Source organism: Ceratotherium simum, chromosome 26 (genome assembly GCF_057802395.1).
Source record: "Ceratotherium simum simum isolate JZ-2026a chromosome 26, ASM5780239v1, whole genome shotgun sequence".
NCBI classification, from domain to species: Eukaryota; Metazoa; Chordata; class Mammalia; order Perissodactyla; family Rhinocerotidae; genus Ceratotherium; species Ceratotherium simum.
Genome location: NC_141925.1, coordinates 25,293,582 through 25,318,835, shown reverse-complemented (window position 1 = coordinate 25,318,835; position 25,254 = coordinate 25,293,582). Strand labels below are relative to the sequence as shown.

At 53.1% G+C, this 25,254-nt stretch overlaps 1 protein-coding gene across 7 annotated transcripts; it reads right to left on the bottom strand.

Moving 5' to 3' along the window:
* Nucleotides 1–180: 180 nt before the first annotated feature.
* Nucleotides 181–25,253, bottom strand: SETD1A (SET domain containing 1A, histone lysine methyltransferase). Of its 7 annotated transcripts, XM_087417332.1 has the most exons (20): nucleotides 23,628–25,253; nucleotides 23,078–23,547; nucleotides 22,166–22,330; nucleotides 21,847–21,942; nucleotides 19,531–19,801; nucleotides 18,286–18,407; nucleotides 17,813–18,039; nucleotides 16,675–17,524; nucleotides 15,733–16,518; nucleotides 15,038–15,214; nucleotides 14,826–14,913; nucleotides 13,706–13,863; nucleotides 13,464–13,551; nucleotides 11,378–11,707; nucleotides 4,185–5,237; nucleotides 3,611–3,783; nucleotides 3,418–3,528; nucleotides 3,117–3,236; nucleotides 1,084–1,221; nucleotides 181–1,004 (listed from the first exon to the last, which is right to left on the bottom strand). In XM_087417332.1, the coding sequence occupies exons 3-20, from the start codon at nucleotides 22,313–22,315 to the stop codon at nucleotides 831–833; spliced, it is 5,112 nt and encodes a 1,703-aa protein (XP_087273458.1). In that variant the 5' UTR covers nucleotides 22,316–22,330; nucleotides 23,078–23,547; nucleotides 23,628–25,253; the 3' UTR covers nucleotides 181–830. The 7 variants fall into 7 exon arrangements, with proteins under 7 accessions (XP_087273458.1, XP_087273459.1, XP_014650008.2 ...); XM_087417333.1 differs by having other exon boundaries at nucleotides 11,378–11,653; nucleotides 23,078–25,253; XM_014794522.2 differs by having other exon boundaries at nucleotides 23,117–25,253.
* Nucleotide 25,254: the final 1 nt, after the last annotated feature.

The window sequence follows — 25,254 nt, the reverse complement described above, 5'->3', positions numbered from 1 at the left end:
ATGGCTGTTCCAACCTATCAGGTGGCCCAGAGCAATGGTGGCTGAATCTGCAGGTCTGGGCTCTTGCCTGAAAGCCCCTCTACAGACCACAAACTCCAGGCCACCCATTTCCACCTCTGTTCCCCATTTTCCTCAACCCCCATCTCTCCCTACTCTTCCCGAAAGATACTGACCAAGCACTTTTGTACAATAAAGTTTAATCACAATTATAAAAATGTGGCGTTGGGTTTGCACTATTAACATATGTACAATCCAGCCCAACAGGAAGGGCCCGCCCCCCACCGTCCAGGCCTGGCAGAGCCAGAGCTCCCAGACACCAGGGTGGGAGACTGACCCACAGGTGCTGGCAGGAACAGAAGATGAGGCAGGGTTCCAGGCACGGAGTCCCCAGGACTGGGGGCGCAGGGCCCCCCCCAGGGGGAGAACATGGCCACTGCCCCTAGAGACCCCTAAACCGGGGAGGGGTGCACGCAGGGCACAAAGGGGAAGTCCCCCATTAACACAAAGCAAGGGGGCTATGTAGCCCCCAAGAACAGGATCTGTACAGGCCGGCACCCCAGGTTTCCACAGGAAACAGCTGCTGGCAGCTACAAAACATTTACAGCTTCTTCTCCGCAAAGAAAAAAAAATTAGGGTGTGGGTGGGCAGGGGCGACAGGGAGGCAGACGATACCTCAAGGGATTGAGGCTCCCCACCGGGCTCAGGGCTTCCAACCCCGTATTTGGAGATGGGGCACGTGGGCCCTGCTGAGCCCACTAAGGCTGGGGGGCTGGGAGCTCAGGGCCCCAAGGGGGAATAAATAGGGGTGTGGGCACCAGTCCTGCCCCACCTCAGTTGAGGGAGCCTCGGCAACTCTCGGTGCCGCACAGACACGGGATCTTGTTGTCCTCCAGCGGGAACTTGTAGTCGTAGGTGATCTCCTCATCCACGCCGATGGGCTGCTTGGAGTAAATCACAATCTTTTTCTGGGACTCGATGGTGATCACCTTGGCGTAGCAGTTGGGCTGCAGGAGGGGAGGGCAGTGTGAGCCGAGGCCGCCCCCTTGGACCCCCCGCACCGCCCCGGTCTGGCCCCTGGCGCACCGTGCAGCAGTGGTTGATGAACCTTGCCAGGTTGCCACACTTGGTAGCATCGATGATGGTGTCATGGTCCACCCGGAACAGGTAGCTACTGCCAATGCCCTCCTGCACATAGCGCTTCTCCCGCATGTCGGCCACCATCTAGTAGGGTGAGGTGCCACGGTCAGGGAGCTGGCCTCTCAGCTTCCTGCTGGACCAGGCCTGACCCCACCAGCCCCCATGATGGGGGATCTGGACAGTCGTCCAGCTACCACCTCAGGGGCCACATCGACCTGTGGCTCTCCTTTTGGCTCCCACTAACCCAAGACGTTGACTCCCCTGACTTTGCTTCCAGGAGCCCTCCCTCTTAGGGCCACCCACCCTAAACCTTTTTTTTTTTTTTTAAAGATTTTATTTATTTATTTTTTTTCCCCCCAAAGCCCCGGTAGATAGCTGCATGCCATAGCTGCACATCCTTCTAGCTGCTGCATGTGGGATGCGGCCTCAGCATGGCTGGAGAAGCGGTGCATCGGTGCACGCCCGGGATCCGAACCCGGGCCGCCAGCAGCAGAGCGCGCACACTTAAGCTAAGCCACGGGGCCGGCCCCCACCCTAAACCTTTGGCTGCCATTCTAAGTCACCCAAAGAGGACCCCAGGAAGTCTGCACTGGTCACTGGGCAGAAGCAGCCACTGGCTCCTCCTCAAGTGTCTGCCTGACCCACCATGGAGCCCCCAGACTGCTGTGGGGCTGGGGCAGTTCCCAAGATGACAGTGGCCACTTCGTGGACCACACCTTACTCATCTCTTCTCCCAGGACCTTCTCTCCAAAACAGACACCCACTGGCTGCCACTGGCATCCACGTTAGGGCCCTCATTCTTATGTGAGAAGGAGTAACTCGTATTTTCCAGAAAACAGGATGCTAAGTCCCCTGCGCTCTCTCCTTGGGTGATCTCACTCTTTTCCAGGGCTTCAACTGCCAGCTAAGTGGTGGGGACTCCTCCCAAACTTCTGTCTCCAGCCAAAAGCCACCTCAGTGGAGCTGCTGGGCGTCATCTCCTAGACGTCCCCCAGGCCCTGCAACTTCACATGTCCTGATTGGAACTCATCTTAACCACCCGCCCGCTCCCTCTTCCTCGCTCCCCATCTCACTGGCAGCCCTACCTACCCTAACTGCTAAAGGCAGCATGCTGAGAAATGGCCTCCCCTCCCCTCTTGCCCTCACTCTCCCGAGCCAACTTGTTGCCTAGTCCTGCCAGCTACCTTGGGCCTCCAGACTCCGTTACTTCAGCTGCCACAGAGGCTCGTGCCAAGAGGCCTCGGCTCGTCCAGGCCACCCTCGCTTTTGGCCAGGATCTCTCCAACAACTGCCCACTGGCCTCAGCCTCCAATTCTCTCTCCACACTGCAGCCAGAGGGAGCTTACTACCCTCCAAGGTCCTCTCCTGCTCAACGCCTTGTGGCAACTCTCCTCTCTCACCATCAGGCCAAACTTATTAGTGTGGCTCCCAAGCCCTGCCTCCACCTGCCCCTCCAGCCTCACGTTGCTGCCACTGGCCCTTAACTAGCCATATTGACCTCCTTGCCCTTGTAAGAATATCCTGCCTCCAAGGCCCTTGCACATGCCATCCCGCAACCGGGAGGCCCTTCCCTTCACCTGAGCCTGCGAGTTCAGCTTCATCCTTCAGCTCCTGGTTTAAACATCACTGTGTTGCCACTGCCCCTGCCTCCCCAAACTTCTCCTTCGCATCAACCAAACGCCATCCTTTATTGCAGTTACTTGTTCAATGCCTGTCTTCCCCACTAAACTGTGAGGTCCTTAAAGGGAGAGAGAATATTAGTCTTGTTCCTTGCTGGATCATTAACATCTAGTTTACTAGTACCCATTACTAGTTGTTGAAGGAAGAAAGGAAAAAAAAATAAAGAGGCAGGTTTCACTGGCTAAGTTGTAGAGCCAGGAGGGTATGTGGGGCTTTATCCAGAAGGTCAGATGCTTCTCCTGTGAGCTTTCCCATGCTGCATCAGATCAGGGGTTAGGGCTGGGTATGAGGCCTCTCACCTGGCGGATGTTCTGGCCCACGTATTCGATGACCATCTCATCAGCTGCAATGGGTTCCATGGCAAACAGACCCCACTCGTGGATCCGGCTCCGGCCAAATCGGAGCTTCTTCTTCCGGAACTAGAGAGCAGAAGGCAGACTGTGCTGCTGGACTCCTCCAGAACCCTAGCTCCTTGCCTTCCCTGCAGACCTCCAGGGAAGGAGGGTATTCTAGCCACTCCCCACCATCCCCACCCCTAGGGGACTCCTGGATGCTGCCTTTCCACTGAGCCTCTTTCCTCCCCTAGGCTCCACTCCCCACCTTGAGCTGGTTTAGCTTCAGCAGATCGCTGTCCATGATGGCTGAGGTGCCGATGGCGCTCAGCAGCCGCCGCTGCTCAGACCGGCGCTCCGAAAGCACACGGTTAGTCCCCTGTGAGAAGTAGGACAGGGAGGAGGGAAGTGACAAGAGAAAGAATGGGAAGAGTATGCCAAATATGAGGGCAGAGCCTCACCTGAGTGTCCGCTCCTTCCAGCTGCCGGGCCGAGACAGGGCACACGTCCAGGTACCTGTCCTTCTCCTTCTTGCTGATGGGGTAATAGCCTTCGCTGCGGGCTGAGCCTGTCTGGTGCTCACGGGGCCCATCCTGGGGCCGCCGCTTGCGTTTTGGAGTGCTCAGGTTGGTGAGTACAGGGTGTTAAGGAAGAGACGGGGTTCCTTACTGGTCAGACCCCTGGGGCCCCTGCTCCCCTCTGTCCCGCCCAGTCCCAGTCCAAGGAAAGGGCGACTGACCTTATAGCTGGAGGTCCTGAGCACACTCAGTGTGAGGAGGACAGATAGATAGAGAGATTTAAGTCTTAGACCCACCTTTTCTGCCAGAAAATGTCTGGGAGGCAGAAAAGAGGCACGAAGCACAGTGAAAAGAGTGGCTTGGTAGCCAGAGGAGAAATAACCAGGCTGAATACAGCAGAGAGAACATGGATGGGGAGAACCGGAGGGAACCGGCTGGGTGACCCCACGGAAGTCCACTCCCACCCCCGGGCCCGTCTTCCTATCCTGAGAAGGCCAGCCGCTAGGGCTCAGGATATTGGTGTGATGGACCCAGTGGGTGTCGTTAAGCCAGTCAGCCCCGCTTGTCTGCTGCAGCAGCCGCTCATATGTGAGCCGCAGGTAGCTCATGTCCTCCAAGTCCAGGCCCGAGTTCCAAATGTCATATAGGATGGTCATCTGCTCAAACTCACTGCGGGGCTCGAAGGTGGGGGGCGGTGGGGGTGGGGGTGGAGGGGGTGGCCTCCTGCGCCGGGTGTGGGAGCGGAGGCTTCGCCTCCGGACAGCCCCCTCGCCGTCACTGCTGCTGCTGCTGCTGCTCTCAGATGACTCTGACTCCTCCTCTTCCTCCTCCTCCTCCCCCTCCTCTTGCTGCTGCTGCTGCTGCTGCTGCTGCTGCGACTTGGGCTCCTCCGCCTCAGCCACTACCACCTCAGGGGCCTCTAGGACCTCATCTGCTGGGGAGCTGAAGAGGGCTGCAGGGGCAGGAACTGGCTCCAGGGGCCGAGGAGCTGGTGTGGAGGGTGGGGGCTTGATGGCCAGGGCATAGTTGTGTTCCAGGAGAATGTGGCTGAGCAGGGGGCCTGGGCGATCTGCCTCGTCCGATGTCTCTGTGGCCTCCGAGTCATCGCCAGTAGGCAGGGCAGCCAGCCCACGCCGAGCTGGGGTCAGGGCCAGGTCGGCCAGCACTGCCAAGTCTACTTCTGTCCCTGGCTCAGCCTCTTCTTCCTCGGTGGAGCGGCCTCGGCCTCCAAGCCGATTCCGACCTCCTCGGGACACCTCCTCGGGCCAACTCTTGACCAGAGACGCGTGGTCCAGGGGCAGGTTGCGAATGGTCCGCTCCACACCCCGGGGGACTTTGCGGGAGACGGGGCCAGGAGACTTGACCTGGGGTGGGGGAACTGGGGGAGGCTCTGGGGCTGGCACCTCCTCCACAGCAGAGAAGGAGACGGTTTTCCGGCGTTTCTTGGGTGGGGGCAGGAGGGTGATAGGAGAAGAGGGGCGATCATCAGGGCGGGGAGTCGGGGCTGGGGGCCCAGCTGGGGGCTCTGGGGGAGGCTGGGGCACACTGGGAGGTGCTTCCTCAGTGGAGCCTGGGGAAGGAAGCACACAGGGAAAGGGAGAGGGTCAGCTTCTTGGCCCGACATCAGACTGAGATTCATTGTGGGCAGGACACTGGCCAGCCTCACTGGGGAGTCCACAGCCCGGCTGCCTTCAACGGTCTGCCCTCACTCCCTCCTCAGCTTCTGAAAGAGATTCCTGCTTGCTCAGGGAACACACTGCCTGCCTCTCACACCCCCAACGTTCCTAGCACTATGGGCTCCCAGGCTCCCGTGACAGGATGGGATTTTGCACCTGCTCATTCATCCATTCGACAAACACTGACTGAGCAACTATGTGTCAGGTGTGGGCAAAACACACTGAGCAGACACATTTGAAGCCCACACAGAGATTACAGTCCAGAGGAGACAGTTAGAAGAAACAAATGTACAGCCTACACTGTGAAGGGTGGGGGTGGGGGCTCGAAGGAAACAAACACCTGGACTTGCCTATTTACCAAGACTGTGGTGACAGAACGACATCCAACAAACCACCAAGACAGTTTTTGTCAGCTGCATATTATAATAAGGATGCAATTAGCCAGATGTGAATTAAAGTATCCATTATTTCAACTACAATCAATATTCTCTTTAGTGAGGTGAAAAAGATACAACGTAAGAAGCTGAATCTTTGTATTTAAATATTTTATAACATTTGTATTCCTCTCCACTGCCTGCCAAACAGCACCGGGCATGTGCCCACGTGGGGAGAGGTCAGAAGTCTCCCCTAAAGAAGCTAAGGGTGAAGCTGAGATCCGAAGGATGAGGGCTAGGTTGGGGAGGGGACACACTGTCTTCAAGCAGGCGATGCTGGCCCTCCCCAGCTTACTCCCCACAGAAAGGACAGTGAGCGCACCCTCCCTCTGCTGGGACCCCCAAGTCTGCTGCTGAGCGCACTGCTCAAGACACGCATAGGCCTGTCCCTGGGACAGACCCTGTCCTGTACACCTGACCCACCAGATAATTCCCGTGAGGCCAGTCCACGGCCTCGCCCTCTCATCCTAGGTTTCAGCCACCCAAAGAGGCACGGCCTTTCAGGCCCCTGGGCCTTTGCTCACACAGCTCCCTGTGTTCGGAATGCCTCTCTTCCCTCACCCATAGGGAAAGCTCACATGCAGCTTTTAGACCCAGCTCAACGCCACTTCCTTTGTGAAGGCTTCCTCGACTTCCGCAGACATTGGGATCTTCCTCTCAGAACCAGAAGGCTGGTGGTTCTCAATTGCCAGTCTTCAGGTTGGCTGCAGCAGATTAATAGCTAATATTCTGTGCAAAGCACCAATCCAAGTCTTTTACATATATTAACTACTCGTTAATTCTCACAACAACCCTATGAGGTGGGTACTATAATTAACCCCATCTCACAGAGAAGGAACTTGAGGCAGAGAGAGGTTAATAACCTGCCCAAGGTCTCACAGCGAGCAACCGTCAGAACAAGATCTGCACCTCGGGCAGCCTGGGTTGAGCTCGTGCTCTCATCTACTGCCCTATGCTGCTCTGGACGCCCTGCATTGGGCACTCAGTGGTTTCACATCTGGCTCTACCACCCCCAGAGCTAAAGGGCAGCCAGCACCAAGCCTGGCCCGAGCAGGCAGTGATGAGCATGTGTCCACTGCCTTCACAGACACTCTCCAATCTGGCACCCTGAGCAAGGCCCTCAGCCTCCTGCCTCCTGAGGCTCTGGATCCCATCTGGGGTCTCAGTCAGCAGTAACCCACACTCTGAAGCTGGCAAGGCCCCAGGTGCTCGTCCTAGGCCATCCAGTTTCCAAGTCCTCTCACCTCTTCTCCTCTCCACTATTTTTGGGCAGCCTCCCCCTCTAACCCATCCTCCCAACCTAGCCCACTTCGCCCTCTGGAAGCCTGACTCTCGAGAAGAATAAATTCCCCTCCTGGCTCAGCTTCTTCACACATTTCCCTTTTGCTCCCTGTCCTGAAGGAAACCTGGCCATGCCTTTCATTTAGGGAGACTTTTGGGGTACCTGCCCAGTCAATACAACTCCCAGAAACCACTGTTTCTAGCGTATGACCTGTCTGCTTTCTGCCCCCGGCCATCATTAACTGCTGACTACCTGACCCAAGTCAGCCCAACCAGAAACTTCCCTGAGAATAAGGATCTAAGATAGGAGTGGGTCCATCTGTGGGGGCAGACGTCCTCTGCTGGAAAAGAGAAGCAGCCAAAGCCCTTTCGAGGAAAGAGAGAAGAATGCATCAGACCGGAAAACAGAAGAAAGGCAGTCCTACAGGCGGCCAGGTCCCTGGTTCTGGTCCCTGTCTTTGGGTTCCACAGGACAAGCCCTCTCCCAAGGTTCTGCCATCAGGCCACACAGCCCTCTATCCAGTTGCATCCTCGGTAACTCGGATTTCCCTATCATTCTCTGAAAACCAAGGGACCTGCCTTAATCTTCCTCACCTCTCCCACCCCTGCCAGCTATCTAGGGGACTGTGATATCCCACCTGTTTACCCTATTCTCACATCTCCAGTGACCTCCTTCATTTATCCTCAGCTACCCTCCACCAGTCACATATGTGACTTTGTCACCCCCCAGAATGGCTCCACCTTGGACCCTTACACTCTGATCCTCTACACTCTGATCACAGTTCCCCAGGTCCTTCCAGTTCACCCCACTGCACCTTTTCTTTTCTTTTTTTTTTTTTTTTAGATTTTTTATTTATTCATTTTTTCCCCCCAAAGCCCCAGTAGATAGTTGTATGTCATAGGTTCACATCCTTCTAGTTGCTGTACGTGGGACTCGGCCTCGGGTTGGACAGAGAAGTGGTGCCTCGGGGCGCGCCCGGGATCCGAACCCGGGCCACCAGCATCACAGCGCGCGCACTTAACCGCTAAGCCACGGAGCCGGCCCCCACTGCACCTTTTCAATTGCCCATCCTTCTGTCTCCCTTCTTCCCATCACCTTCCCTCTAAGTTAACTTCTTACTTCGCTGTGCCCAGACCACAGGGGCCCGCACTTTGTCCTCTCCTTTCACAGTACTTTCCAATCCTTCCAACACCTCCACCCTGTAGACTCCTAACGCTGAATCTACCCAACCACCTCCTGTCTTTCCTCCTTCACCCCCAACCCCCACCCTCAGCAGGGCTTCTGAGTTGCTGGCAAGCCTGGGCAGCTTCCATCCTCACTCCCTGCTCTCCTCACTTTCCAAGGCTTCTACTCCATCCATCCTCCTCCCACTCAGAAAATGTCCTTCCTTCCTACTGCAGAGTGAAAAAGGAGGCCTTCAGGCATGAAACCCTACATCTCCCTGCCTCCCCATTGACGGAGAGATTTACATCAGATCTAGAGTCCAACCCCTCCAGCTCCCCAGGTATGCCACTCCAGCCAAGTATTTCTCTCTCTCCTGGTCCATCTACCTGTTCCCTCTTCCCTGCAGTGTACGCTCAAGTCTCACCAACTTTGAAAAGCCAACCCTTCATCAACCCTGCATTCTTTTCTTGCTATCACTCCAATCCCAGCTAGGTAAACTTAAGCATCTCACTACGCCTCAAATTCCTCATCTATAAAATGAGAGTAAAAGGGATATTGTGAGGACTGAATAAGAAAATAAATGTGCAATGCGCTAGGCCTAGAGCCTGGCACACAGGAAATACTCAATAAATGTTAACTAATATTATTAATTACAACCCTTCAACTCTCTCTTTTCTTTCACAGCATGAGTTGTCTACTCTTCCAGAAGACTGGCTCTCTTTGTCACCTGCCCTCACTCCTTAACACCCCATAACTTGGTTTCAGTCTGATCCACTCTACTGAAATTGATGAAGTCACCAGTGACCTCCTAACTGCCGAATCCAACAGACATTTTTCCTATCTTACAACCTCTCTGGTGGCCTGCTGATACAGACCACTCTGTCCTTTGGACAACCTGAGCTCCTCGGTTTCCTCTGACCCCTCTGATCACTCCTTTTCAGCCTCTTCTGGCTCCCCTTTGCCCGCCCCCCTCACCAGACTAAGGCTCTGGCCCCCTTCTCACACTTCATACATCCTCCTAGCATACACAAGTGGATTCATGTCCATACTTTCACTACTCTCAGATATCTACCTCATTTCCAGCCTACTGTTCTTTCCAGAGCTTCAGATCTATGGATCCAACTGCCTGCTGAATATTTCTACCTGGAGGTCCCAGAGGCACCGCAAACTCAACCCCAACTAAACGCATGAGCTTTCTTCCTAATCCTGGTTCTCCTCCTTGAGTTTCCTTTCCTGGTCAGTAGTTTAACCAAGAGGTTCTAGCTCCTAAACTGCTCTCAAATCCTCATCCCCACTTCCACTCCCTGCACCTCACTGTAACCTCCAGCATCTTTGGTTCACGCCCTTCGCTTACCTGCATCCCCTCCAACCTCCTCACGGGCCACCCTACCTCCTTCCTTACCTCTTCCAAGTCCCTCCCCCTCCTGCCAGAATGATCTTTCTGAATGCAAATCTGACCATATCCCACTCCTTCTTCCCAGCCTACTGAGAATGACAGGGTACTACAATTTATGCCTTCTGACCTGCGACCCCACTGGCTCTTTTGCTACCGATGGACTCGGGAGAGGCTGGGAGAGTTGTCTTAGGATTAAATGAGAGACTCGACTCCTCTTATGGGGTCTGGACCAGAATAGAGTGTACCAGTGCTAAGAGGTCTTCATGTAGTCACTGCCTATCTCAGACCACGAATTCTCAATAAGGTTCAAGGGAGATCTCTGGAAGGCCCTGTGCATCTCTGAAGCGTACCTTAAAAACTAAGTTATTATTTTTTTTGTGAGGAAGATCAGCCCTGAGCTGACATCTGATGCCGAGCCTCCTCTTTTTTTTTTTTTCCCCCAAGGAAGACTGGCCCTGGGCTAACATCCATGCCCATCCTCCTCTACTTTATATGGGACGCCGCCACAACATGGCGTGACAAACGGTGCGTCGGTGCGCGCCTGGGATCCGAAACTGCGAACCCCGGGCCGCCGAAGCAGACCTCGCGCACTTAACCACTTGCACCACCAGGCCGGTCCCCTCAAAAAACTGAGTTATTAATTCCATCATAAGAACACCCTACTCCAAGTTACCACCATTGCTTGCCTGCCTTACTCACTGCAATAGCCTCTTAAGCTCCCTGCATAAACTCTGGCCCCTCTCCAAATTTTCTCTGCACTGCATCTTTTCAAAACACAAACATGATCACGTCATTCCTCTGCCCTCAAGATGAAGACCCAATTCCTAATATGGCCTACTGATTTTGCATGGCCCAGCCCTTGCTCACCTCTCCAGTTTCAGCTCCCCCTCACACTCAACCCTCCAGAGAGTTAGCTTTCTTTTATGTCTTCCAACATGCTGTTTCCTCTGCCTTAGGGCCTTTGCACGTGCTAATCACTCCCTCCCACCTTCTTCGCCTGATTTCAGCCCAGCAATGCTTCAGCAGGGAAGACTTCTCCACAGATGTGCTTGGCTTCTCAGAATACCCTGTATTTTTCTTTCAAAGTGCTTATCACAGTTTGTAACCACACATTTTCTTACGTATTTATTACTCAATTAAACTGTCTGCCTGAAGACCATAAGCTTCATGAGGGCGAGAGCAGTGCCTGCTGTGCATACCACTCTATTCCTTGCACTACTGTAGGGACTCAATAAATAAATATCTGTTGTCTGAAGGAACAGTTCACTCAGCAGGATGAATTATGTGTAGGTGCTATAAAAATAAGAACTAAATGTACAAATCCACAAAGGAAAGCAAAGATAGAACTAAGTTCTGAGTTCATGTTAATAATTATTTTCTACCTATCTGTCCATTTAATCACCTGCAAGCATAAACTACACATTAAGGGATGGGCTTAAGAAAAATTAGGAGGAGGAATTTGTTAAATGCGGAATTTTCTTTTCTTAACTTCCTTGGAAAGAGACCATTCTGTTTTACTTCAGTAGCCAAACACCCTGGTCTGGCTCTGTAAACCATTTATGGCAGTGCAGTTTGTGTTTGGCCATAAATGTCTTTAAGGGAGGAGTGACAGGAAATAGTGACTTCTGTCCAACTTTGTATGTTTTCCAACACTCACACACTTGTACACAATTAATAAATGCTGACCCCACTGTTCTCATGGAGACAGACACACACACACACCCCCAAAGATCAAATCGACAGCTCCGCACCACCTACCTGCAGGTCTCGCTGGAGACTTCTCCTGTTCCGGGAGAGGTGCGACTGGGGAGCCTGCAGCCCTCTCTGGCTCGGGCTCCTCCACAGGTGCTGGCAGGGGTGCAGGGGCGTCTCTGGGGGGCGGTGATGCTGAGGGTATGGTTGCTGGTTGCTCCTCTTCCTCTTCTTCAGAGGAGGACTCAGATGATGACGACGACGATGAGGAGGAAGATGAGGAAGATGAGGAGCTGGACGAGCTGCTGCTCTCGGAGTCCGACGTGCTATCATTTTCACCATCTGAGTCAGCATACAGAGAACATTTGGAGGACGAATCGCTTTCCTCGTCCTCGCCTGGAAATCCAGAAGGGACAATCAGGCGAGGTGGGAAGACCCCTCACTTGGTCAAACTGTGGATCCATTCACTCAGACTCACTACTAAGGACATGTTAGGCGCTATGCTAGGTGCAGGAAGTGCTATCCTCAAGGAGTTGGATAAGCACGCGATTTGTTCATAGTGTGCTAAACCTCAGCATGAAGGGCAGGCAACACTGTGCAGGAGACACTGAAGTCAAGAAGGACAAGCAGGAGTCCACCAGGCAGACACGGGGGGAAGTGGGGATGTCAAAGGTAAGAGAAGATGGTGCACTTGGAGACTGGCAAGCAGTCTGCTCTTACTACCAAAGCTTTTCCCACAGTGGGTCTTACAGGCACTGCCTGGAACGGACTTGAAAAAAGGATACCAGGGTAAAATAAGCTTAGAAAACGTGACATGCTCTATGCCTCTGGGAGATGGTAACACATTGGAAGGGCTTTAAGAAATTAAGAATTCTGCAGTCTTTGAAGAACATAATTGGGTAAATTAGAATAGAAGGTAGTGTTTGTGGAGGGGTCTGGAGAATTGCGAGACGGAGCTGAACAGATAAGCAGGAGCTAGATCATAAATGGCCTAGAGTGTCAAGCTGACGAGTCACCTTTTGGAAAATGGGAGCCAGGAAAGGACGTTATGGAAGGAAGTAATGGGGTCAGGTGTGCATTTTAGGAAAGAGAATTCCGTCAGCAGGCTGGAAGATGGATTGAAATGGAGAGGGAAGGATGGAAACAGGGAGATCAGTCAGAACTGCTGCAGACTCTAAGTAAGAAAGGCAGGAGAGCAGGAACAAAGGAGGTGACAAACTTGAGAAATACAGAGGTGGTGACGCTGACAGGAATTGGTGACCAAGTGAATCAGGGTAGGGGTCTGCACCCCCTCATTCTTAGCAGATGACCTTGCCCTCTGCTTTACTGAAAAGAGAGGCTCTCCGATCATCATTCTTCGCGTTCTGGCCTCTGCTGCAATGCACCTCTCAGAGGCACTCCTTCTTTCCCAGCTCCCCTGCCCTACCACTCTCTATCCCCGTAACCTAGCGTATCTTCTTCAGAGCACGTATGTCCATCTGAAGCGCTATTATTTATGCTATTATTTGTTCACTAGTTTGTCAAGTCTCTCCCCCCTCTCCAACTGATCACAAGCTCTGCAAAAGCAGAATCCATATCTGTGTTAGTCACCGAATTGTCTCCAACACATACAACAGTGCCTGGCACAGAGCAGGGGCTCATTATACATATTTCCAAACAAATAGTGAAAAGAAAGACTAAATCATGTACCCAAGCCTCAATGAATGTGGAGGGACAAACAGGTGTTCAACTGAAGAACAGAGTTGTGTCTGGTCACGGCCGCGGCAGGGCAGGGAAGAGGGAGGCACAACTTGGTGGCTGGGCCTTAAAGGAAGAGCAGTGCTCAAAGGCCCAGTCTGGTAGCATCAAAGGGCAGCGGGAGAATGCAAACCCCTTATCTTGAGGACTTGGGAAAAGAAATAGGCTCTGCTGGGCTGTCTTCAGGGGAGAGCCGTGTTTCAGTAGCAGAGGGAGCATTCTGGGTATTGGGGTTCTTGTTTACAACAGGCCAAGGGTTCCAAAGGATGGGGCTAAAAGTCAGTTGCTTTTGGGGAAGACAAAGGTGACCAATAAATGCAGCAGGAAGGTTATGTGGGCTCAGGAAAGGGCTAGACAGGTGACTGAATCCCTTCTTCCCCAAGCCAGAATTCTACTGTGTTCTGTCTGTGCTTACCATCTGATGCCTCTGTCTCCTTCTTCGTGGTATCCATGGCTTCCTCACGCTCTTCATCTTCCTCATCTTCCTCATCGTCCTCCTCATCCTTAAGGAAAGAGACAAATGGGGACTAAAGGAAAGGACAACTAGTCCTCCAGGAGGCACAGCTACCTGGGCTCTAGCCCAGAGAGAAGTTGGCTATAGGGAGAGGTACTCAGGACGTAGGCTTTTAGCAGGGACTGGGTGCCTTGGCCCCTCACCTTCTCTGAGGAGGACTCCTGGGATGCCTCCTCCCCCTCACTGTCCAGAGCAAAGGACTTGTGGTGCTTGCCCTGGGTCTTGCCTCGCTCTTCGTCTCGCTTTGGGGGCTTGGTCCCCGGACGTCCTGGCTCTCCAGCCTCTTTCTCTCGCTCAGGGTCTAGGCCCAGGGGAGAGGTAGTTAGAGCAATTCACCATCAGCAGTTAACAGTTACCATTCCCCTCCCCCGTGAAAGGAGCTTTGCACACACCATCGCTGATCTTCCTGACAGTCCCACAAGACAGACCTTGTTCTACAGACAAGAAGCTGAATGAAGCTCAGCAGAAAAACACAAAAACCTCAGAGCTACTAATATTTTATACAGTTTTTTTTTTTATTTAAAAGATTTTATTTATTTATTTTTCCCCCCAAAGCCCCAGTAGATAGTTGTGTCATAGCTGCACATCCTTCTAGTTGCTGTATGTGGGACTCGGCCTCAGGATGGACGGAGAAGTGGTGCCTCGGTGCGCGCCCGGGATCCGAACCCGGGCCACCAGCATCGGAGCGCGCGCACTTAACCACCAAGCCATGGGGCCGGCCTATACAGTTTTAAATATATCGCACCCATTTTATCTTTCATCCTCTTCTGGGTCAGGTGGAAGAGGGAACTGACTTGTTATGCCTGGCCCAAGAAAATAGTGCTAAGGCCAATGGGTCTCCAGAGAAGACTGGACTTAATAAGGAAGTTTCCCAGCCCCGTAAGCTGTCAACCAATGGCTTAGACTTAGATCAACTGGTAGGAAGGTTGCAGAAGAGCTTAAGCGTTAGATGGTAAACTTGGGTTTAACCTCGAAATTCCGTGATTCTAGATGTTGAAGTCATTATTTCTACTCTACAGAAGAAGACCAAAATACAGAAAACTTAAATCACCATACCAGAGTAAGAACCACAACTAAAATACAGGGATAAGCCTATCTGAAGCCTCTTACATCTCTCAGAACTGCTTTAACCCTGTACCAAAATTTCCACTTGGCTCCTTGCCCTCAAGACACATTCAGCCCTTCATCATCCATGCCTCCTGCTTTCCTACTAGAATCCAAGCAGCCTTTCCTCTTTATCCTTCCACCTGAGCTCCCACTCACCATCTTCATCTTCCTCAGCTGGTGTGGAAGGCCGGGGCCTCTTTTCCTCACTGGCCTCTGAAATTTCTGAAGGCTCTTTTCGCTTTACCTGGGGGATGGGAAGAGATGGAGCTCATTACAGCCCAGACACTCATGGTTCCCAACCACCCCCACCCCAAGGACGGGGGACCCCCTTCCCTTTCCCTACTAGGCAAGAGCACAGTTCTGAGTACCTTGAAAGATGGCAGCCGCAGGGCCCCTCGCAGCCCTGACCCAAAGGCGAAGGCCTCGATGCCTGTGGTGCCCCCACTCTTGGCCCAGTCTACGAGGGACAGCAGGCCTGGCTCTTTGAGCTTCGTCTTCTCTTTATCCTCCTCCTTCGCTTGCTGTTTGGCTGCGTTCTGGAATGGCTGCAGGCAGTAGGGGGACTGAGCCCCAGAACCCAGGCGCTCCCTCCTGCCTCCTGCCTGAGGACTACTCCCAGGCCCCAGGAATACAGAAATGCATCTGCTCACTCCTGCATTCAACACACATCTCTGCCACACCTCCCTTGCACCAACCCCCGGACAGGCATTTTCTCAAAAGGTTGCTCATTTGGTCCATCAACTTCATGAAGCAACTACTTTTATTCCCACTCTAAAACTGGAGACCCTGAAGACTGAAGCCCAGAGACATTTCAGGGTCTTGTCCACTGCAAGTAAGCAGGAGAACCAGAACAAAGCTCTTCTGACTCTCAGGCTCATGCTTTTCTCCTGTTCTGTGTGCCCCCAACTACTGTGTCCCACTAAGTCTCTCTCTTACAGTCTCTCTCTCTACTTGTCTTGATCATTTCTCTTCTCTATTTTGAAGGGTGTAGCCTGGAGAAGCCAGAGGTCTATCTTCTCCAATGGAGCCCCAGGCTCCCCCAGTCCCAGGTATTAGCCCTCACCTTGGCCTTCTCTTCCTTGCTCTCCCACCACTGGTCAAAGGCTCCAAAGGCCACATTCTCCACCATCTTGCGGTTGAGGTCTCGCTGCATGATGCTCTTCATCTCTTGGACTAGGGTGGCCAGCACACGGCCCACAGTGCCTGCTGACGGTAGGGCCTTGCCCTCTGCCAGCTCTGCTTCCTCTCTGGGAGGCAGCCGGGCATCTTCTCCCGAGACTGAGGAGGAAGGCAGGGGCTCGGCTGCCATGGGCAAAGGCAGGTGGTAGGCCTCCCGGGAGTATGCCCCTCGGCCTTCTTGCCCTTGTGTGTACAGAGCATAGGGTAAACCATAGGCTGCCTCTTGAGGGGGTGGGAATGGGAGGAAGGCCTCCCCAAAGGCCCCACCAGGGGGACCTGCTGAGGCAGCAGTCAATCCCTTGCCCTGCCGCAGCTGGTGGAGCCGAGTTAACATCTGGGTCTGCATCTGGAAGGACATGGGCATCCCTCCCCACTGAGCCCCAAGTCGATCCATGAGCTCTAGGGAGTTCACAAAGTCATAGATGTGAGGGGGAGGTGGAGGAGGTGGGGGATACTCAGGGGGTGGTGGCCCATCAGGGCGGGGTGGGAGGAGGTAGGCAGGCTGGTGGGGAGGATAACCAAGGGGAAGAGAAGCCAGGTAGGGAGGGGGAGGTGGGGGTGGAGGGGGAGGGGGTGGAGGCTGCTGGGGGGGTGTTGGGGCCGGAGGGGGTGAGCCGCCCCTGTCATCGTCGGAGATCTCCATGTCCTCTCCAGAAGAGCATGGAGAAGCCTGTAGGGGTGCAGAGGAGGGTCACAGAAAGCTTCTGCCTACTTCCTGGGTTTTTCCTCAAGTCCCTGTTCTTTTGTCTAGTCCCTTCCCTCTCCCCCTGGGCCCAACCCTGCCTCCCAGATCCCAGGCACCTCCACTGGCTCACCCCAACCTCACCTGGTTCTGTCCGTTGGCCTTAGGAGACTCCCGGGCAGTCCCTGGTTCCCCACTCCCCGTAGGTGCCACATCTTCAAAATTAGCTGGGGCTGGTGGGGGCGTGCAGGGACCATGACCTGACCCAGAAGGCACCTCGTTCCCTGTGTCTCTAGGCCCAGGGCCTGTGGTGCTGTTCTCTTCTTCTTCCTCTGTGTCAGAGGCCAGGAAAGAAAATTTGGAGCGCTGCTCCTTCAGCAACATCTCAATGCGGGAATCCAGGCTGCTGTGTTGAGCAAAGGGCACACTCTCATTGGTGGCCTCCGGGGCTGGGGAGCCGGAACGGGCGGGTGAGGCTGGGTGCGGGGAGGTCCGAGCTTCTTCTCTCTCAGGGCTGGGCCCCCCACCACCCCCGCCTCCACCAGGTTCTGGAGGCTCTGGGGGTGGAGCCTCTGAGGCAGGAGGCCGATAGTCCTGGTCAGCGGGCCGGCTGGGCTCCGGGGGCAAGTAGGAGGTGTAGGAAGGTGGGAAGCGCTCAGCTGTATTTTCAGCAAAAGGCGCCCCAGAGGATTCATCCCGAGTTGCCCGGCGAGGTGGGTAGGAAGCATGGCGTTGGTAGCGATTCCAACTTTCATAATACGCTGGGTAGCTTGAGTCAGAACCACGAAAATGAGAGGATGAGGAAGAAGAGGACGATGAGGAGGATGAGGACAATGAGGAGGAAGAGGAGGAGGATGCGGCGGTGGCTGCAGTAGTGGCAGAGATGGCTGCAGAGGTGGTCGTGGGGGCCGAAGATGCAGAGAAATGGCGGCGGGAAAAGGAATCTTGGTAGCTGTTCTCTGACCGCCGGGGCTTAAAGGAGGTTGAAGTGGTGCTGGAAAACAAGTGCAGGAGTTAGCTGGGTTCAGCTCTGTAAGACTAAACCCTAGTGTCCCGGTTCTCAGGACCCACAGCCCCTCTACACTGCCCCCAAAGGAAGATCTAAACACTGCTGGGTTCCTAGCTAAAGAGTGAGTTCCCTGAGGACAGGGATTTGTTGGCTGAATCCACAGAGAAACTAAGACAAATTATTCCCAGCTCCCTCTTAAGAGAGACTCCGGGTTTCTTCTTCCCAGTGGCAGCTCGCAGAATCTGGGGGTCCTAGAGGTTATTTAATTTGTACCTGCTGGAGTAGGCAGAGTCCTGAGAGTAAGGGGTGCTGCCTCGAGACGTGTAGGGGGTTCCTTGGGAGGACTGAGGGGTGAACTGGCCAAAGGAAGATGGGGTGTCTTGTCGGCTGCTGGAGAAGCTTGTGTCCTGGGAGCAGGGGGTGCCATTGCCAGGAGTGCCCACAGCAGTGCCTGCTGAGTAGGCAGCTGTGTCGGAGGAGGAGCGACGGCGGGATTCAGTCTGGAGGGAGAGAGCGGAGCAGGGAAAAAGGAAAAGAGAGCAAGTATCATTTGATACCTCACCCTTCCCCAAACCAAGAATCTCAGTGCCCGGTCTTTTGAAAGCATCTAGGCATCTTTTCTTGGCTTTTCCTATACTTAACACTTCCTAACACTTAACAGAAGCCCAGAATCTCACCAAGACTGCCCCTGGCACCCAAGAACCGTGCCCACATGGCTAGGGCTATGGCAACCACAAGCTTCTCACCGTCTCAGTGGCTGTACCAGAGCCCTGAAACTTCTCACTCAGGGCCTTGCCCCCGGTGGGCACCGTCTGAGGGGTGTAGGAGCCATTGACTATCAGTTCATAGTACTTCATTCGCTGTTGTCCTGGAGGGAGGAAAACAGGAACCAACAGAGTCAGAGGGAGGATACAACTCCTTCCTGATATGGTATTCCCACTTCTTTCTCAGGCCTCAAGTCTCCTATGATTTCTTGGAGTCTCGGGTTCGGGGATTTTAGTTCTTCTACCTTATATCTATCTTTGGGACCTTCCACCTCATCTCTATCTACGAGCTACTGCAAACAACATATCATACAACGCTTCACAGTTTACAAAAGTATCTACGTGTCTTACTATGTTGGATGATCACCAGGAAAAAGAAGCATCAGTACCCCTATTTTATAGGCTTAAAGGAAATTGACCTGCACAAAGTCACAAAGTTGGTCAGTGGCAGAACTGGAATTCAAACCCAGGTCGTCTGATGCTAGATCCCACCACGCTCTTCACCCTACAAACTAAAGGTTGCAAAATGGCAGCCTGAGGGCTAAATCCAGCCCACAGTTGTGTTTTATTTGCCCTACACAATAACTTAAAAAATTGGGGGGTGTGGGAAATGCAATATTTAAAAACCATGAGATTTCACAGAAAAACCTAGATTTTTGGCTTAAAAAAAAACCAGGTTATTTAGCAACATTAGTCCTCATTCCCATTTGCAAATTGGCTAACGCCAACTAACAGCTGCCTCCTTTAGATGGCACTGTATGCTACAGTATGCCACTGTCCCCATCTTTCTCTGTCGCTCCTTAACACAGAAGCCTAGAGTGCTTCACTCATCTATACAAGTCCCTAATTCTCAATCCAAAATTTCAAAACCCAAAAACTTCAAACCCTAGTATTTTTGGGAATTTGGTGTCAAAACTTGACCTGAGTTGAGGCTACTTACTACAGTTTTTATTCATCCTACCTAGTGTGATCCTTCATTTGTTTTCTTACAAACATAGTCATGTCCTAGACTATACGGTGCTGTTCCAACCCTGCTGGAAATAACATATGAAAAACCATACATGTACCACAATCCCTCCATGAAATTCTGACTTCAGAAATACATCTGCCCCCAAGAGTTTCAGATGAGGAATCATGAACCTGATCACTTGCCTGGCCCCAACAGGCATTTGCGTGTATAGTCTCTGCTACAGCCCAACTTTGGGCAGCAGGCAAGGGAGCCCTCACCTTTGATGTCGAGCTGGGCGTGGATGATGTTGCCCATGACAGAGGTAAGGTGGAGGTTTTTCACTGTTTCCTTGGCTCCCCGAGTGCTGGTGAAGAGCACACGGGCCAGGCCCAGGTGCTTGCGAGTACGGGGGTGAAGGAGGATCTCTACCTCTTCCACCTCACCATACTTTCGGCACATATCCTTCAGGAAGGTCTCTCGGACGTTGTCATTCAGCCTTGCGAAAGTCACTTCCTTCAATGGGATCTGTCCGATATAGAACTCATCCAGCTATGGAGAGAAAAGGAGTTAAGTCTGGGGTCTCAATACTGACCACTGTTCCTCTGCCCTTTGGGAAACTTTAATGAGATCCATGAGGTCAAGAGAGTTGGACTGGGAAACCCAGAGGCAAGGGAATGGGGAAGAAGGCCCAACAAGGGATATATCAGTCTTGACCCCTCTCTTCCCTGAATTCTTCTCACCACAGAACAGCAGCAAGAACCAGGAAAAGAAATGTACAAACTGAGGATAAACATACATGGCAGGAACTAGTTATAGGGAAATAATTCACTAGCTCAGCTTTTACTAAATGATTACAACAAACTGGGCACTAAAAACACGAAAATGTAAAAAAAACAAGATTCCTGTCCAGAAAAGTAGACAAGACAGACAGACACACAATCACAACCATGACACAATAAGTGACAGTAGAGGTGCAGACAGGGTGTTTGGGAGCCCAGAGAAGGAACCTTTTGCTCAGAGTGGAAGCAGGGACGAATTCATCAAGACCGTGTCATTTGTACTGGGTTTTTCAGATAAACAGCTCACCCAGTTGACAAGGACTTATAGGGCATGGAATTATAAAAAAAAAACTTAGCATTTTCTAGAAATTGCAAAGCATATGGTAGGATGGAACCCAGGTGTGCAGTATCAAGGCAGGAGATGAAGCTTGGCTACATCAATAATCACTCATGTCAATGCACAGAAACATGGACTTGGCAACAAAAGTAAAATAAGAGAACAGTAACCTTAAAAAGACAAATGACAGCAAGGTCGAACACGAAATGGAGAAGAGAATGGAGGCAAGGAAACCAAGTGAAATGAATATAAGAGCCTGCATTAAAGAAATGGCAATGATGGGGCCGACCCGGTGGCGCAAGCAGTCAAGTGTGCGCGCTCCGCTGTGGCGGCCTGGGGATTGCCGGTTCGGATCCTGGGCGCACACCGACACACTGCTTGGCAAGCCATGCTGTGGCGGCGTCACATATAAAGTGGAGGGAGATGGGCACGGATGTTAGCCCAGGGCCAGTCTTCCTCAGCAAAAAAAAAAGGAGGATTGGCAGATGTTAGCACAGGGCTGATCTCCTCACAGAAAAAGACATGGCAATGAAAACAGAAAAACGAAAATATAAAAGAGATACATTTAGGAAAAAGAGTCAGCAGGATTTGGTGTAAGATAAAGGAGAGGAGAAGCATAGAATGACTCCCAGGTTTCTAGCTTGTGCAACTGAGTAGATGGCGCTGCCATTCATCAGTAAAGGGAAAATGGAAGGGAGAGCAGGACTAAGCAGGTAAAGATAATCTGTTTTAGATCTCTTGAGTTGGAGTGGTCTGTTGGGCCTCCAGATGGACCCGTCCCTCTACCAGTCATACAAGTCTGGAGCTCAAGAGACTGATCTCGGCTGGAAACAGAGATTTGGAAGCCATCGACATTTCAGTAATAGTCGAAGGTGTCCAGGGGAGTGTACAAAGTGCAAAAAGAGGAGTGAAGGAACTCCACAAATGAATTATTAAAAAAGGAAAAATAATAAAGAATTAGTGAAGGAAACTAAGAACCATCAGTTTTCTAGGCCCAGTCCAAAGCCTGGATGAGTATCTTGCCTAGATAGGGAAATGGGAATCCTGCGAGGAAACAAGACAGAGGATCAAATGGCCAACTGAGGGGTGAAGAACAGAGGACTCCAAGGATGGAGTCCCTGGCCTTTTCACTCCCCTTAATTGTTGAGAAACTGAGGTATCACACTGGGGACAGCACTGCCAGGCTACACAATGTCTAGGAATACAGAATGATAGGTATAGCAGCTAAACCTGTCTTTACTTCATCCTTCAAGAAGTGAACACCCCTGCTTGGAAGACCTCCCCTACACCCTTCTAGGAGATAAACACACCTCCTATCCAGAACAAGTCAGTCTCACAGCCTCAGAGACAGTCAGATCTGGCTGTGATCCTTTCACTGGAAAACTCCCTTTTATTAGGCTACATTAAGACTAGACTGCCAGGATGGATCCTCCACACCCTCCAAGGGCCACGACACCAGGAGGCTAGCAGACACATACCTTAAACTTAGGGACTGGGAGGGAAAAGTCTCTGTTTTTGGACCTGACATGGCAACGGGGATCTTGGAGGTCTTCGACTGGTATATACTTTGAGTCCTAGGAAGGAAAGCAAGAACAGAAAGATAGGTCATGGTGAAACCACGTTATTGAGCTCTAGGAAGCCCAACTGGAGACCCACATGCAAACGAGAAGAGCTGTGGGTGCCCACTTTTAAGAATGCAGGCTATAGGTATGGTTGTTTTAGGTGTTGAACAGAGGTAACAGAGGAGAATGGGGCCTGGAGTGCCCTGGAAGGCAAGGAAAGGCCTGGGGCACTCACGTTGACACTGAAGTGGACTCCATCATAGCGGTACACCTTTTGAGAAGGTCTGCGCAAGGCAGGGTCCAAGGCAGGATCCACGATGAGCTTATAGTTCCGCCACTGAAAGCTCGGGGCCTTCTGCCCATCTCCCCCACCTTCCTGATCCATCTTTGCTCATTTACACTGTTAGAAAAGAGGAATACACAGGGGTGTTCAAGACTTAGGCCTGACTCCCTTGCTGCCCCTTACCGACTAGCCCAGACTCCAGATTCTCTCATCACCCCAGTTTCCACACCTCACCATGACCCGTGGCTCCCCCAGATTTTCCCCCAAGTACCCTGTTTCCCACAACACCTCATTCTCTCTCCACCTCCCAACTCTCCCCTCAGGCCCCCAAGCCGATCTCGCGCCCCCTTACCTTCCCGCTCTCCCTAGCGCGCGCCCCACTTGGCCTCCGCGCAAGACCCTTCCCCCGCCCCCTGGCAGGCCCCGCCCCCTCCCGCCTCCTCACCGGCCAGCGGCCCGGGCCAAGCCCGGGTCCCGCTCCCACACACCCGCTCTCGTCCCCGCGCCCCGATCTTCTGGCCAAGAGGTGGCACCTCTTCGGGGCGTTGGAAACACCGCGAGACCGAGCCCGAGACCCGGCTGCGGCCCCGAATCGGGGCGGGGGGTGGTGAGGGGAACTCGCGCCGCTGCCCTCTCCTCCCGCCCCGGCGCGTTCTGGCCCCCCCATCTCCGCGCACGCGCGGCTCGGCCCCACTCACCCGCTCGTGGCGAGCGGCTCCCCCTCCCCCCACCCCGCGCGGCACCTTAGCGGCGCGAGGCGGCGGCGGCGGCGGCGGCAGCGCGAGACCCGGCCCCGCAGCGGTGGCGGCGGCGGCGCCCCCCCACCACCACCTCCCCGGCGCGCGCACCAAACACCACCGCCACCTGCGCGAGGCCCAACGGGCACAGCGTCTACATTCGCACTTTCGCCACGGGTGCCGCCGGGAGACCCACGGGGCCGAGGATAGCGGCTTCGCCTCGACCGGTGCCCTATAAGGCTTGCGAGTTGCGGCCCAGGGAGCCTGAAGATTGGCCGCATCCCCCGGAGAGTGGGCTTCACCACGACTATCCAGCTGCTCTGGACTGGGGTCCTTGACGAATCGGCGGCGACGAAAGCAGCGACTAATCCCTGAGGAAAAGGGGGCGGGGCGGAGGGGAAGAGGCCAGCCAGAGCTGGGGAGATTTGAGTGGCGCGTTGAACAGGCGCAGATTCGTCAAGCGGGCGGGGCGAATCGGTGGACAGGATGCGCGCTCCTTTGCTCGTCTTTCCGGCCCCTTCCTCGGGCGGCCAAAGGTCTAAGAGGCTGCAGATTCGCCACAAGTCCTGGCCTCAGCTGTCGCCACCCTTCAACCGCCTGGATGGAGTCAAGAAAATAACGCCTGGTTAGCCAAGCCCTGTTGGCAGAGTTGGCCAATTTCTCTGGATCTTTCTTACTAGCACAACTCAGAGGACTGCCCAATTCCGACCCGGGGGAAATGGCTACGGCCCAAAGGTCCTCTCGGAGTCCGATGAGAATTTTTCGGCCGAGTATAGAAGGCCCCGAGCAATTCTGAGGAGGAGCCGGCCTAGCGAATTTGTGAATTCTTCTGTGGGCGGGGCCAAGGCACAGCGCGCAGAGGGCGTGGTCAGCGTGCGGAGCCCGGTGTCGTGCGGGCGCTTCCTGTAGGACCCACTGAAACCGGGGCGGGCTGGGAGGGGCGCCCGGGAGGTGGAAAAATACAACCAGCAGCGGTGACTCAGGCCGTTTGCCTGGCGCTGCACATAATGCAGGGAGCGTTTTCCTCCCGTTATCCCCCTTGGGCCTTTAGGTGTCTAAGGTGCCCATTTGACAGATGGGGAGACTGAGCCTTGCAGAAGATACCGAATTTTGCACGTACTGGGCCTACTATTAGTGATTAAATCCGAGGCTATCTCAAAGCTCTGTGGTAAACTTGATGGGGCCTAAAGACCCTTGAACGGGTCCTGTAAAAAATAATAAACTAGGTCCTACAGGAACTAGGGTGGGCTGGTCGATTCTCCAGGCATCATGGTCCCAGTGCCCGCCGTTTTCAGCCGTGTGCCCCCTATGTTTACGCGGTCCCACCGCTCGAGGGCAGCACCAGCCCAGGCTTACACCTGGGACCCTGGGGCTGAAGTCGCCTTGATGCTGGGCACCCTTTTTCTCCGTTTTGGAAGCAGGGTATCCTGGTCTCTAGGTAATGGCATTCCCAGGAGGCATCTCTGCCTGAGCTGAAGATGCCCTGGGTTCCAGACATCTCTGCGTCAGTCCCTCGCTGTATGACCTTGGGCAAGTCATTAACCTCCCAAAGCTTCAGATTCTTTCTCTGAAAATGAATGTTAATTCCTGTCCTGCAGGTCTATTGTAGGCATCAGAACAGTGCAGGAAAGGCCCTTGAAGCCTGGTTCATGCAAATTCACCATTTTAAGTAATAGGAAAAGAAAAAAAGGAGGACTTGCCCAAGATCTCACACCATAAGAATAGAAGAGAGAGGATTGGGACCCTTTAAAATTTTGAAGAAAATGAGGCTGAAAAAATAAATTTGCATGGAAGCATGGGTGATGAGATCAGATTCCTTTCTCTTGTCCCAGCTGAAAGGTATTTGCTCCTTTTCTCAAACAGATTTCATGTGACAGTAAAGGTAGTCCAGGTTTTCATTGACTAGTTGTGTGGCTTTGGGCAGAATCCTCAGCCTTCTTGGGTCTCAGCTTCCTTATCTCTGAAATGGTAATGATAAAGACTTGTCTCTTGAGGTGGTTGTTAAATAAAATAAATTAGGTACGTTAAAAAAGATAACCTATGAAAAGCTCCTAGTAAGTAGTAGTCACTCAAGAAAGAAACTTAAACTAAAAGAAACATATTAAATCCTCAATGGAAGAGATAAAAGATCCTGGGCTCAAGGACAAAAGGCAAAAGCCTTTAGCCTTAGAGTAATGCGGTCTCCACATTCAGAAGCTACTGGTCCCTGTCAGCACCAGAAGGGAGTCATACCTGGTACCCTCTCTCTCCCACCCCCAGGTACACTTGCCTCCATCTGACTCTTAAGGAACAAGTCACCTGACC